This window comes from Oncorhynchus tshawytscha, linkage group LG01, assembly GCF_018296145.1.
Source record: "Oncorhynchus tshawytscha isolate Ot180627B linkage group LG01, Otsh_v2.0, whole genome shotgun sequence".
Classification (NCBI taxonomy): Eukaryota; Metazoa; Chordata; class Actinopteri; order Salmoniformes; family Salmonidae; genus Oncorhynchus; species Oncorhynchus tshawytscha.
In genome coordinates, this window is record NC_056429.1 from 84,599,096 (window position 1) to 84,613,436 (window position 14,341).

The 14,341-nt window shown below is 41.7% G+C and overlaps 1 protein-coding gene across 2 annotated transcripts; it reads left to right on the top strand.

The window, feature by feature from the left end:
• The first annotated feature begins 1,859 nt into the window (after positions 1–1,859).
• Positions 1,860–8,033, top strand: LOC112258384 (zinc finger protein 3). Of its 2 annotated transcripts, none has more exons than XM_024432722.2 (7): positions 1,860–2,031; positions 2,606–2,802; positions 2,915–3,016; positions 4,222–4,317; positions 4,444–4,554; positions 5,579–5,702; positions 5,828–8,033. In XM_024432722.2, exons 1-7 carry the CDS (start codon positions 2,004–2,006, stop codon positions 7,420–7,422), a joined length of 2,253 nt encoding a protein of 750 aa, XP_024288490.1. In that variant the 5' UTR covers positions 1,860–2,003; the 3' UTR covers positions 7,423–8,033. The 2 variants fall into 2 exon arrangements, with proteins under 2 accessions (XP_024288490.1, XP_024288500.1); XM_024432732.2 differs by having other exon boundaries at positions 5,648–5,702.
• Positions 8,034–14,341: the final 6,308 nt, after the last annotated feature.

Sequence of the window (14,341 nt, forward strand, 5' to 3'; positions counted from 1 at the left end):
AGGCAGTCACGGTTTTAACTAAACACCGCTCTCTTCTCTCTCTTGTGCAGGAGCGGGAACCAGTGTCCAGTGCGCGGGCTTGCTACAAGCGAGCCCACAATGGTTTGGCGCAACGTGGCCTATCCTGCTCTGTTGAACCGGCACCGGGACCTGTCCTGGATGGTCGCCTATGTGATCCTCCCGGTCAGGGCCGTTATGCACACCCGGAGCATGGTGAGGACACCCACGTGCCCCCGTCCAGGCTGCGGCCAAGATGAGTCGGTGAGGCACTTGCTCTGGGAGTGCAGAGCAGCTAGGGACCTGTGGAAGGAAGCAGGCCCCCTGATTTCCCCGTGTCTGCCAGCTTGTGCTGTATGGTGTGGGCCGAAGGCCTATTCCACCGAAGGCCTTCACTAAGCTCTGGCCCACCCTCACGTGTCTGAAGGATGCACTGTGGTCCTCCCGCAACCTGCTGGTAGCGAAACTAGTAGAGACTACCCTCCCTGGAAGTGGCCATGGTAGCCGCGTAAGCCCTGGGGTGGTACAGAAGAAAGGGGGCCTCGACTCCAGGCGAAGGGTCCCCCACAACACCCAAGGTCCCGGCGGCCACGGCCTGACAGCGCTGCAGCACCTAAGGCGATGCACCTAGGGGAGGGATCTCCTCTGGGCCCCGAAGGACAGGACGGTAATTGATTTTTAATTTATTTGACCATTATTTAACTAGAAAAGTCAGTTAAGAACAAATTCTTATTTTCAATGACGGCCTAGGAACACTGGGTTAACTGCCTTGTTCAGGGGCAGAACGACAGATTTTTACCTTGTCAGCTCAGGGATTTGATCTTGCAACCTTTTGGTTACAAGTCCACTAGGCTACCTGCAACCCCAGAATCCAGAAGAGCAGGAGGAGGTGAGTTTGATAAGGACCCACCCCGTTCCTGTACACAAAGGACGAAGACAGCTTTTTGAACAAAGTGACTTAACATATTTTCGTGTCTTAAAAATGTTACCTTTGTTAAATAGTTTGTACACATTTTAAATGGCCTTTACAGATGGGATGTTTTACAAGAAAAATTACTTTTATTCATGGTTGCTTCTATTTGTTTTTAACAACATGTAGGTAGAGCTATTGCTATTGTTTATACAGATGAACGTGGTACCTTCAGGCGTTTGGAAATTGCTCCCAAGGATGAACCAGACTTGTGGAGGTCTATAATTTATTTTCTGAGGTCTTGGCTGATTTCTTTGACTTTCCCATGATGTCAAGCAAAGAGGCACTGAGTTTGAAGGTAGGCCTTGAAATACATCCACAAGTACACCTTCAATTGACTAAATTGATGTCAATTAGCCTATCAGAAGCTTGTAAAGCCATGACATCATTTTCTGAAATTTTCCAAGCTGTTTAAAGGCACAGTCAACTTAGTGTATGTACATTTCTGACCCACTGGAATTGTGATGCAGTGAATTACAAGTGAAGTAATCTGTCTGTAAACAATTGTTGGAAACATTACTTGTGTCATGCAGAGTAGATGTCCTAACCGACTTGCCAAAACTATAGTTTGTTAACAAGAAATTTGTGGAGTCACTTTAATAACTCTACCTACATGTACATATTATCCCGGTACCCCCTGTATATAGTCTCGCTATTGTTGTTTTACTGCTGCTCTTTAATTATTTGTTACTTTTATTTCTTATTCTTATCCGTATTTTTTTAACAGCATTGTTGGTTAGGGGCTTTAAAGTAAGCATTTCACTGTAAGGTCTACCTACACCTGTTGTATTCAGCGCATGCGACTGATATAATTCGATTTGATTTGGCGGTGTTGCAACATTTATTGGATGCCAACCGCCATTTAAACCTCAGCGAAGAAGAAAGGAACTACACATTTATCGGGACCTCATGTGTTACATCTTAATAGGTCCCCCACAGTCTTGTTCGAGAACGCACGCACAGTGGCACAAGTAGTTGTTATTTTCGATCACCTTATTGCATTTCCAGGTGTCTGGTGTGACTGCAGTGGAGAGATATGCAAAAACAAATGTCTGGGGGGAATGGTAACATGTTTATAATTACGATACTAGAGCTATATCGGACATACTTGCTAACGTTAGATATATATGTATGGCTAACTTCTTACTGTTTCGTACGGGAACTGGACTCGTTTCAGAACGTCTAAAATATGTTTTGCGTGTCCGTTGTTTTGTTGTTATTGCAGATGTGCAACATTTCATGCCCTTCTTTTATTATATACAGTAAGCAGTTTAAGAAATAAACGTCCTTGAAGTGTTGGCTTGCTAGCTAGCAAACATTCCTTTGCTACTTTGCACAGTCGTTTCACCGCATCTCTAGGCCCGTCCAGAAACAACCCTTACTACCTGTCCTCTTTATTGTAGATCCACGCTTTGATCAACTCCCTTAAGTTAAGCAAAAGGAAGGCTCAATTATTCTAATAAGGGGAACACCTAGGGGTTGTTTCTGGATGAATGATGTTTCTCACACTCACAACATTCTTGACAACGAATCACAGAATTGGAAAAATAGTTACACAAGCTAGAGTGTTTTGTGATGTGCAATAATAGGTGCATATACATTGATTTGTGAAAAATCAAGTCAACCTCTCTTTTTCAGGTATTCCTCTCCACTCTCTGCGCCTTATGGTCCCACCACTGCGGCTGGTCTCAGCTGCCATCTGGCAGACGGTCCAGCAGAGACACGTGATGGATTATGGGATGCTGGATGAGTTTGTTACCATGGTCACAGAGATGGTTCCAGAGCTTCTGAACCTCAGACAGAGGGCCCAACTTGTTCTGGGTCTTCGAGCACGGGTGAGGGATGGAACTAGTGTTCATCATTATGTGGGGAACGATGGCATATGATCATATTTAGTCATGTTTATTGTCCCAAATAAGTATCTTAACTGGTTTGCCCTGGTTTCAGCTGGTCCTAGAGTTGTGTCGCTCCAAGCCGATCACAGACCTCCAGACCATTCAGCCACACCTGGACAGGATACAGACCCTCACACCTCTCTGGGGGACACAGGTGAGCTCCTTAGGGCAGAGACTCTAAATCAGTCAGTAATACACAATATATACAAAGGTATGTGGACATCCCTTCAAATGAGTGGATTCGGCTATTTCAGCCACACCCGTTGCTGATAGTTGTATAAAATTAAGCACACAAGCATGCAATCTCCAAAGACATACATTGGCAGTAGAATGGCCTTACTGAAGAGCTAAGTGACTTTCAATGTGGCACCGTCATAGGATGCCACCTTTCCAACAAGTCAGTGTGTCAAATTTCTGCCCTGCTAGAGCTGCCCCGGTCCACTGTAAGTGCTGTTATTGTGAAGTGGAAACATCTAGGCGCAATAACAGCTCAGCTGCGAAGTGGTAGGCCACACAAGCTCACAGAACGGGACCATCGAGAGCTCAAACTGCCTCTGGAAGCAACGTCAGCACAATAATTGTTTGTCGGGAGTAGTGTAAAGCTCGCCGCCATTGGACTCTGGAGCAGTGGAAATGCGTTCTTTGGAGTGATGAATCACACTTCACAATCTGGCAGTCTGACAGACTAATCTGGGTTTGGCGGATACCAGAGGTAAGCTACCTGCTGAATGCATAGTGCCAACTGTAAAGTTGGTGGAGGAGGAATAATGGCCTGGGGCTGTTTTTCATGGTTCAGACTTGGCCCCTTAGTTCCAATGAAGGGAAATTTTAACGCTACAGCAAACAATGACATTCTAGACAATTCTGTGTTTCCAACTTTGTGGCAACAGTTTTGGGAAGGCCCTTTCCTGTTAAAGCATGACAATGCCCTGTGCACAAAGCAAGGTCCACACAGAAATGGTTTGTCGAGATTGGTGTGAAAGAACTTAACTGGCCTGCACAGAGCCCTGACCTCAACTCCATTGAACACCATTGGTATGAAATGAAATGCTGACTGTTAGCCCAACATCACTAATGCTCTTGTGGCTGAATGGAAGCAAGTCCCTGTAGCAATGTTCCAACCACTAGTGGAAAGCCATCCCAGAAGAGTGGCGGCTGTTATAGCAGCAAAGGGGGGGCCAACTCCATATTAATGGCCAAGATTTTGGAATGAGATGTTCAACAAGCAGGTGTCCACATACTTTTGGTCATGTAGTGTATTTCCCATAATACATTATGGGGAAAAAATATGCAGCCTAAATGACAAGCTATCATCTAGATGTCCTGATGAAGTCAACATGTTTATATTCTGTGTTTCAGGCGACTGATGCAGAGGTAGGATTATCTGAATCCAACTTCCTGGGGCTGGTTCAAACCCTTCTAAAAGACCCTGATGAGAGAGAACATTTCTTCCAGGTCAGTCAGTATGTGGGTATGGAATAGCCATGGGTCATTTCCACATCACTGCTGTGTATTTCAACAATTTAAATATTAATCTCTTTTGAGAGGTTTCATAGCTCATATTTCTTTACTCTGTTTTAGGATGTTTTTCCTGTAGAATTTGGTCCCAGTTATGATGCAGCCATTCAGAAACTCATGTGGCAATTTCTTTCGAGACTTGAGAAGCTACTTCCTGTATCAAACTTCCAACAGGTACTAGTAGAAATAAACTAAACTCGTATAGAGGAGGGGTCTTCAACAGGTTGATCGCAACCCACCTATGAGTAGCTTGCCTAACAATTCTGAAAGTACATGCATTTTTCACGTGTTCCACGGCAAACTGACAAACAAAACTCACGAGTAACAGACACCACAAGCTCCTAGCAGCTATCTAATCAACGCAACATTATCCCACCCCTTGTTAGACACTATTGGCTTAAAAAGCCAAACCTAACACAATATCTTAATTTCCAGCAATATTGCTTGTGTGTGGTGCACGCGTTTGTCTATCACTCTGTGTGTAGCCAGTTGACGTTATTACTGTCTTGTGGGTTGATAGAAATACTTTCCCCAAAACCTTCTCAAGAAAATGTTAACTGCAATGTATGCTTACCTGGCAGAAGTATATCATTTGTATCTATTATTTGTTATTTGCACACTTTGCCATGAAATGAGCAGCAGCAGTACAGAACCTTCGCACATTCCTCACTTGCCAGATGCGCAATTAAAGGGGAATTACACTTGAAGAACCAAATTTGTTAGTTTTCTTCCAGACCTAAAAATAAATGGTCTTCTGATGTGATTGAGCTATTGATATGGACTCAGAATATCACATTTAGTTGTTTTTCTATGAACAATTGTAATTTTGAGAGTGAAAAACTAAAATATCTAAAACCAGGTTTTTTATTTGAACTGAAAACATAATTTGGGGATAAAAATTGCAGGTGGAGGTTGTTTATTAACCATTATTTTACCAGGTATATTGACAGAAAACATAGTGTACTACTTTCTCTTGTACACTAAGGACCTGGTGAAGAGTTGCGCGGGAGAAGAGAAATGTTTCTATTCGAAAGCTAGAACAAAACAAGTAGCTTTTGACATGTTTCATTTTTTAAAGGTAGCTCTCGTGCTAGAAAAGGTTAGAGACCACTGATATAGAGGAACCATGGACTGACACTTAGGCATTGTGTGAATTATACCTATATTCCTTCTAACTCTGTATTCCTCATTGTGTCAGGCTGCCTTGTTGCTCAGCGATGTTCCCTCTATTCTGGAGGAATGTGCTGAGTCTGTGTCTCACCCTCAGCAGATGAATATCCTGCTTCAGTACCACAGAGACCTTGGCCCGCTGGACAACCATGGTAGGCATCTCACAGAACCCATTTTCATGCTTTATATGATGGATTCGTTTTGACACACCCAATGGCAAATTACGTCTATTGAGCATTACTGAGTTGAGTTTTGGTTCCCTTTCCTTCTTTCACAGACCCTCCAACTTCCACCGATGGGGACTGCATTCTCTCAGCTCTCTGTCTTCCTCCCGTGGAACGGGTGGTGATTGCAACAGAGGTGGAGAAAGAAGGAAAAAGTATGGATGTGAAAGAAAGAGAAGAGGGGGTGGATAGCAGGTCAGGGGAATGTGAGAAAAACAAAAGATCCTCTGTTAGTGATGAGGATGATGCAGAGTTTGTGGACCCCGAGACAGGCAAGGTGGAACCAAAGTACGAAACGGTGATGGTTATCGCGGAAGACGGGATGGTGCAGCCTTTTGAAGATTTAAGTGTCGGGAAAAAGAGATCTTTCAAAAAGCCTAAAATAAAGACACACAAAGCCAGTGGAAGTCATGGAGAACAAATGCTTAGCATAATCAACAGCAAGTCTAATGTGATCATATCCTCTGTGCTTTACCAACACTCAGTGGATCTACAAAGGGTTGACACTACCAACCTGATATTATTACCTTTTATACCAGTCAGAAGAAACAGAGGGCTGAAGATGAAGACATTTCTTACACAAGAACAGAAACAAACCGACAGAGAATTTTCTGAAAAATATACATTGAAGCAGTGCCAGATTTGTGAGAAGACTTTCAGTCGAAGTGCAGACATGAAGCGGCACCAGCAAATCCACACAGGGGAGCCTATCCAGAACTCAAAACAGAAAGAGTCAAAAGTGTGCTGCATTTGCGGAAGGATGTTCGCAGACATAGAAAAGCTAGACAGGCATAAGCTGGTGCACAACCCTTTGAAATGCATCATGTGTGAAAACAGCTTCAATGGTGTCAAGCCACTCAAGAAACACTATCTGGATGTCCATAAATTCAGCGGGCCATTCCTCTGCACCTACTGTGAGAAAAGCTACACTGAGTTATCAGATCTTGTCAGACACGAGAGGACTCACACTCTCCCTTACCAGTGTTCCCACTGTCCAAAGAAATTCAAATCGTCAACGACCCTTGCCGAACATGAAAGAATACACACAGGGGAGAAATGCCTTTGCTGGGAGTGTGGAAAAGGCTTTATCAACATAACAACGCTGAGAAACCACATGCTAAATGTTCACAGCAAACCTGAAGATAAACACTCCTGCTCCCAGTGTGACAAATCTTACGGGGAGAAGAGGGCATTGGTAAGTCATGTGAAAATCTGTCATGCTGGGGTGCGTTATCCATGCACATACTGCGGTAAGCTGTTTCTTAGTATGTCCTCATTGACAAGGCATGACCTGATTCACACTCAGGAGAGGCCTTTTAAATGCACAGAGTCTGAGTGCGGGAAAGGTTTCAGATCTCCAAAGGAACTAAGGGTACACATGAGATATCATACTGGAGAGCGGCCATATAAGTGCAAAATCTGTGGGAAGGGTTTTACGCAAAATTGTTATATCACTCGACACATGCGAACTCATACGGGGGAGAAGCCGTATCCGTGTTCTGTCTGTGGGAGAAACTTTTCTGACTTACGGGTACGGAAAAGACACATGATGACTCACACCGGAGAGAAGCCCTACAAGTGTTTAAAATGCGAGAAAGCTTTCAGTCGGACAGAACTTTTGAAAGCACATGACAAGAAAGAACACTGAGCAAATTCAAATCAAGGGATTGTTTTTTGTGTATGGATGTTCTAGTCTCTGAAGACAGATGGGTTACCTCCCACAAGGTTCCATTGTCATGTGCTCCCAAGGTCTCGGATTTTCGAGACTATATAGATGTTAGTAATGAAAAATGTTGTCCCTGTGTTCTGAACTTATAACATAGTGAGGAACACTTATCCCTGCAATGCTTTTAGGGGCGAGAGTTGGCAATAATGCAAGCTATAAATACTGATGTAACGCATCGAATGGTAGTTTAGTTATTGTGTTTGTCGAATTAATATATATATATATATATATATATATATAACTTTTGAAATCACACCCAATAATGTTTATTTTGAAGTTGGTCCATACGAGACCCCTGGGCCATGTTCTCATGCATGAGTTTGATGTTTCAAGTGTAAATAAAAAGCCTTGAATTAGTATGATTTAAATATTTTTTAATAATCATGCTTATAGTAGCTAGCTCATTTGTATATGTATTGTATGTATAATGTGACTAGTGTCTCTGATAGGCTTATTCAGATGTTGGCTGGAATAGACTCAATAAAATAATTGTGTGCTCTGGTTTCCCTACAATAAAGTAACACAATGCGCAACTCCTGACCAAACTTCTCTGTACTGGCTCTTGCTTAGTGGCTACGCTGAGGAACTGGCTACATATGTACATATGTTTATAGTGCAATGGAATCTTCACTCTTACAGAGGACAGGTACCTTTCGTCACAGACAGAACAATGAGACATATTTCACCAGAAGTATAAATGTGAAGCATCCGGTTGGCTTGTCCACTCACTACCAAATATGAGACACATATTTCCCTCAGATTACACAAACCCACTGAAAACAAATCCAATTTTGATAAACTCCCATATCTATTTGGTGAAATACTACAGTGTGCAATCACAGAAGCAAGATTTGTGACCAGTTGAGAACAAGAAAAGGGACACCAGTGAAGAACCAACACCGTTGTAAATACAACCCATATTTATTGGAATTACCTGGATTTCTGCATAAATTCGCCATATCATTTTATCTGATCTTCATCTAAGTCACAACAATAGACAAACACAGTGTGCTTAAACTAATAACACACAAATTATTGTATTTTTCTTGTCTATATTGAATACATAATTTAAACATTCACAGTGTAGGTTGGAAAACGTATGTGAACCCATAGGCTAATGACTTCTTCAAACGCTAATAGGAGTCAGGAGTCTGCTAACCTGGAGTCCAATCAATGAGACCAGATTGAATATGTTGGTTAGAGCTGCCCTGTCCTATAAAAACACTCACAAAATTTTAGTTTGCTATTCACATGCCTCAAACAAAAGAGATCTCAGAAGACCTAAGATTAAGAATTGTTGCCTTGCATAAAGCTGGAAAGGGTTACAAAAGTATCTCTAAAAGCCTTGATGTTCATCAGTCCACGGTAAGACAAATTGTCTATACATTTTTATTTCTCAACTAAATGGGGAAAGTTCAACACTGTTGCTACTCTCCCTAGGAGTGTTCATGGGAGGGCACCACGGAAGAAGCCGCTGCTGTCCAAAAAAAACATTGCTGCACATCTGAAGTTCGCAAAAGAGTACCTGGATGCGCTACTGGCAAAATATTCTGTGGACAGATGAAACTACAGTTGAGTTGTTTGGAAGGAACACACAACACTGGAGAAAAGGCCCAGCACACCAACATCAACCTCACCCCAACTGTAAAGTCTGGTGAAGGGAGCATCATGGTTTGAGCTGCTTTGCTGCCTCAGGGCCTGGACAGCTTGCTATCATTGAAGGAGGTCTGATCCGCAACTACAGAAAACGTTTGGTTGAGGTTATTGCTGTCGAAGGAGGGTCAACCAGTTATTAAATCCAAGGGTTCGCATACTTGTTCCCACCCTGCACTGTGAATGTTTACACGTTATGTTCAGTAAAGACAAACGCATAATTGTTTGTGCGTTATTAGTTTAAACAGACTGTTTGTCAATTGTTGTGTCTTCGGTGAAGATCAAATTGTATGACCAATTTATGCATAAATCCAGGTAATTACAAAAGCTTCACATACTTTTTCTTGACACATATTATAGACATAATGACATTTGAAATGTCTTTATTCTTTTGGAACTTTTGTGAGCAATGTTTACAGTTAATTTTTTGTTTGTCTTTCACTTGCTTAGGCAATGTAAACAAATTGAACTGAAGCCCAGTGGCCAGCAGTGCTAGAAGATGGACGAAATGGATTTTGGCCGAGATTCTGCTAATTTACTAATCGATGAAACATTTGTCCTCCATACAGTTTTCTGTTCCCACAACTATACGTCACGAACAGAGTGGACTACGTTTTGTAGACGTTAAGCTTTGTTTAGAAGGAGTGCAAAGGCGAATTGAGTTATTGTACACGCGCTCTTCGCAGTACAGAGGTTCCTCTATGGAAATATGCAAATATATGCTATAAAGCGCCAATAGGATCTCGCTAGCTCGTGCTTGACTCTGCCCACCTCCTTACTTGGTTCTGCCCACTATGGTAAATGTGTTCCCATTTGAAACGACAGGCTGTGATTTATCTTTAGTTCTAAAGTTCTTAGCTCTCGCTCTGATGTTAAATGTCTTGTTTCTTTTTTTTTTTTGGGGGGGGATTATTTGTATAATAGTATTGTATACTTACTTACGACAACGTACACACACAGTGGCACACATCGGCAGAAATAGTTACCATTTTCGATCACCGGATCAAAGTTCCTGGTGACTGCAGTGGAGAGACATGCAAAAACACATGTCTGGGGGGAAAGGTAACATATTTATAGCTATGCATACGATACTAGATAGCCATACCTAGCTATGTCCTAACGTATTGTTTTGTGCGGCAACAGGACTCGTTCCAGAACGTCTAACATATGTTTTGCCGGTCTGTTTTGTTAGTTATTACAGATGTGCAGCAGCATTTCCGTTCCCCTCTGATTTCATTCCCGCTATTTTTTTGAATATGGCAGTTGAAGAAACACACTTCCTAGAACTGTTCCGTTGCTATCTAAACAAGCGAATTACATTGCCTTTGCAGTCGTTTCACTGCTTCTCTAAACCCGTCCAGAAACAACTCTTCAAATCAAATTTTATTGGTCACATACACGTGATTAGCAGATGTTATTGCGGGTGTAGCGAAATGCTTGTGCTTCTAGCTCCAACAGTGCAGTAATATCTAATAAATTACTCAACATATACACACAAATCTAAGTAGGAATGAATTAAGACGATATACATATGGATGAGCGATGTCAGAGCGGAACAGACTAAGATACAATAGAATACAGTATATACATGCACTACCGGTCAAAAGTTTTAGAACGCATACTCATTCAAGGGTTTTTCTTTATTTTTACTATTTTCTACATTGTAGAATAATAGTGAAGACAAACTATAAAATAACACATATGGAATCAGTGGAAAACATTTTTTTTTCAACAAATCAAAATATATATTTCAAGCGCTATGATGAAACTGGCTCTCATGAGGACCGCCACAGGAATGGAAGACCCAGAGTTACCTCTGCTGCAGAGGACAAGTTCATTAGAGTTACCAGCCTCAGAAATTGCAGCCCAAATAAATGCTTCACAGAGTTCAAGAAACAGACACATCTCAACGTCGACTGTTCAGAGGAGACAGTGGGAATCAGGCCTTCGTGGTTGAATTGTTGCATTGAAACCACTACTAAATGACACCAATGAGAAGAAGATACTTGCTTGGGCCAAGAAACACGAGCAATGGACATTAGACCGGTGGAAATTTGTCCTTTGGTCTGGAGTCCAAATTGGAGATTTTTTGTTCCAACCACCTTGGTCTTTGTGAGACGCGGTGTGGGGGAACGGATGATCTCCACATGTGTATTTCCCACCATAAAGCATGGAGGAGGTGTTGTGGTGTGGGGGTGCTTTGCTGGTGACACTGATTTATTTAGAATTCAAGGCACACTTAACCAGCATGGCTACCACAGAATTCTGCAGGGATATGCCATCCCATCTGGTTTGGGCTTAGTCCCACTATCATTTGTTTTTCGACAGGACAATGACCCAACACACCTCCTCACTCTCCAGGCTCAGGAGAGTGAGGGAGTGCTACATCAGATGACCTGGCCTCCACCATCCCCCGACCTCAACCAAATTTAGATGGTTTGGGATGTGTCAGACCGCAGAGTGAAGGAAAAGCAGCCAACAATGCTCAGCATATGTGGGAACTCCTTCAAGATTGTTGGAATAGCATTCCAGGTGAAGCTGGTTGAGAGAATGCCAAGAGTGTGCAAAACTGTCATCAAGGCAAAGGGTGATTTTTGAAGAATCTCAAATACAAAATATATTTAGATTTGTTTAACACTTTTTTGGTTGCTACATGATTCCATATGTGTTATTTCATTGTTTTGATGTATTCACTATTATTCTACAATGTAGAAAATAGTAAAAAATAAAGGAAAAACCGTTGACTGAGATGTTCTAAAACTTTTGATCGGTAGTGCATGAGATGAGTAATGCAAGTTATGTAAACATTATTATAAAGTGAATGAGATACTGTAGCACAGTATAGACAACAGTATATACATATGAGATGAGTAATGCCAGATATGTAAACATTAAGTGACTAAGATACCATAGAATAGAATACAGTTGAAGTCGGAAGTTTACATACACTTAGGTTGGAGTCATTAAAACTTGTTTTTCAACCACTCCACAAATTTCTTGTTAACAAACTATAGTTTTGACAAGTTGGTTTGGACATCTACTTTGTGCATGACACAAGTAATTATTCCAACAATTGTTACAGACAGATTATTTAACTTATAATCACAGTATATACATGGGCCAGAAGTTTACATACACTAAGTTGACTGTGCCTTTAAACAGCTTGCAAAATTCCAGAAAATTATGTCATGGCTTTTACAAGCTTCTGTTAGGCTAATTGACACCATTTGAGTCAATTGGAGGTGTACCTGTGGATATATTTCAAAGCCTACCTTCAAACTCAGTGCCTCTTTGCTTGACATCATGGGAAAATCAAAAGAAATCAGCCAAGACCTCAGAAATCAATTGTAGACCTCCACAAGTCTGGTTCGTCCTTGGGAGCAATTTCCAAATGCCTGAAGGTACCATGTTCATCTGTACAAACAATAGTACGCAAGTATAAACACCATGGGACCACGCAGCCATCATACCGCTCAGGAAGGAGATGTGTTCTGTCTCCTAGAGATGAACATACTTTAGTGTGAAAAGTACAAATCAATTCCAGAACAACAGCAAAGGACCTTATGAAGATGCTGGAAGAAACAGGTACAAAAGTATCTATATCCACAGTAAAACGAGTTCTGTAACAACATAACCTGAAAGGCCGCTCAGCAAGGAAGAAGCCACTGCTCAAAAACCGCCATAAAAAAAGTTTACAACTGCACATGGGGACAAAGTTCGTACCTTTTGGGGAAATGTCCTCTGGTCTGATGAAACAGAAGTAGAACTATTTGGCCATATTGACCATCGTTATGTTTGGAGGTAAACGGGGGAGGCTTGCAATCCGAAGAACACCATCCCAACCACGGGGGTGGCAGCATCATGTTGTGGGGGTGCTTTGCTGCAGGAGGGACTGGTGCACTTCACAAAATAGATGGCATCATGAGGAAGGAAAAGTATGTGGATATATTGAAGCAACATCTCAAGACATCAATTAGGAAGTTAAAGCTTGGGTTTTCACAATGGGTTTTCCAAATGAACAATGACCCCAAGTATACTTCCAAAGTTGTGGAAAAATGGCTTAAGGACAACAACGTCAAGGTATTGGAGTGGCCATCACAAAGCCCTGACCTCAATCCCATAGAAAATTTGTTGGCAGAACTGAAAAAGCGTGAGCGAGCAAGGAGGCCTACATACCTGACTCAGTTACACCAGCTCTGTTAGAGGAATGGGCCAAAATTCACCCAAGTTATTGTGGGAAGCTTGTGGAAGGCTACCCAAAACGTTTGACCAAAGTTAAACAATTTAAAGGCAATGCTACCAAATACTAATTGAGTGTATGTAAACTTCTGACCCACTGGGAATGTGATGAAAGAAATACAAGCTGAAATAAATCATTCTCTCTATTATTATTCTGACATTTCACATTCTTAAAGTATTTGGTGATCCTAACTGATCTAAAGGGAATTTTTACTAGGATTAAATGTCACAAATTGTGAAAAACTGAGTTTTAATATTTTTGGCTAAGTTGTATGTAAACTTTTGACTTCAACTGTACATATGAGATGAGTAATGCCAGATATGTAAACATTATTAAAGTGGCTAGTGTTCCATTCCTTAAAGTGGGCAGACTGCACCACACTTTGTAGAGCCTTGCGGTTGTGGGTGGTGCAGTTGGCGTACCAGGCGGTGATACAGCCCGACAGGATGCTTTCAATTGTGCATCTGTAAAATTTTGAGGGTTTTAGGTGACAAGCCAAATTTCTTTAGCCTCCTAAGGTTGAAGAAGCTCTATTGCGTTTTCTTCACCACACTGTCTGTGTGGGTGGTCCATTTCAATTTGTCAGTGATGTGTACGCCAAGGAACTACCTGTCCTCTTTATTGTAGATCCATGATTTGATCAACTCCTCTAAGTTAATCAAAAGGAAGGCTCAATGATTCCAAGCAGTGAAAGGGCTAGGTGTTGTTTCTGGATGGATGAGGAATTTCTCTCTCTCACACCCCATTCTTGAAAATGAAACAAATAGTAACACAGTATTAATAGTAAACTGGTTGAAAAAAAGTTGTTCAACATGCTAGAGTTTGATGTGCATTAAGAGGTGCTTATAAATTGATTTGTGAACAACTAAGTCAATAACTCTGTTTCAGGTCCCTCTCTTCCTCTCCACTCTCTGCGCCTCATGGTTCCACCATTGCGGCTGGTCTCAG

Coding starts and splice junctions, on each gene's coding strand:
- LOC112258384 (XM_024432722.2), top strand. CDS start 2,004: ATGCAAAAACAAATGTCTGGGGGGAATG. Junction 4,555..5,578: donor CTGTATCAAACTTCCAACAG/GTACTAGTAGAA, acceptor TCATTGTGTCAG/GCTGCCTTGTTGCTCAGCGA. Junction 5,703..5,827: donor TGGCCCGCTGGACAACCATG/GTAGGCATCTCA, acceptor CTTCTTTCACAG/ACCCTCCAACTTCCACCGAT.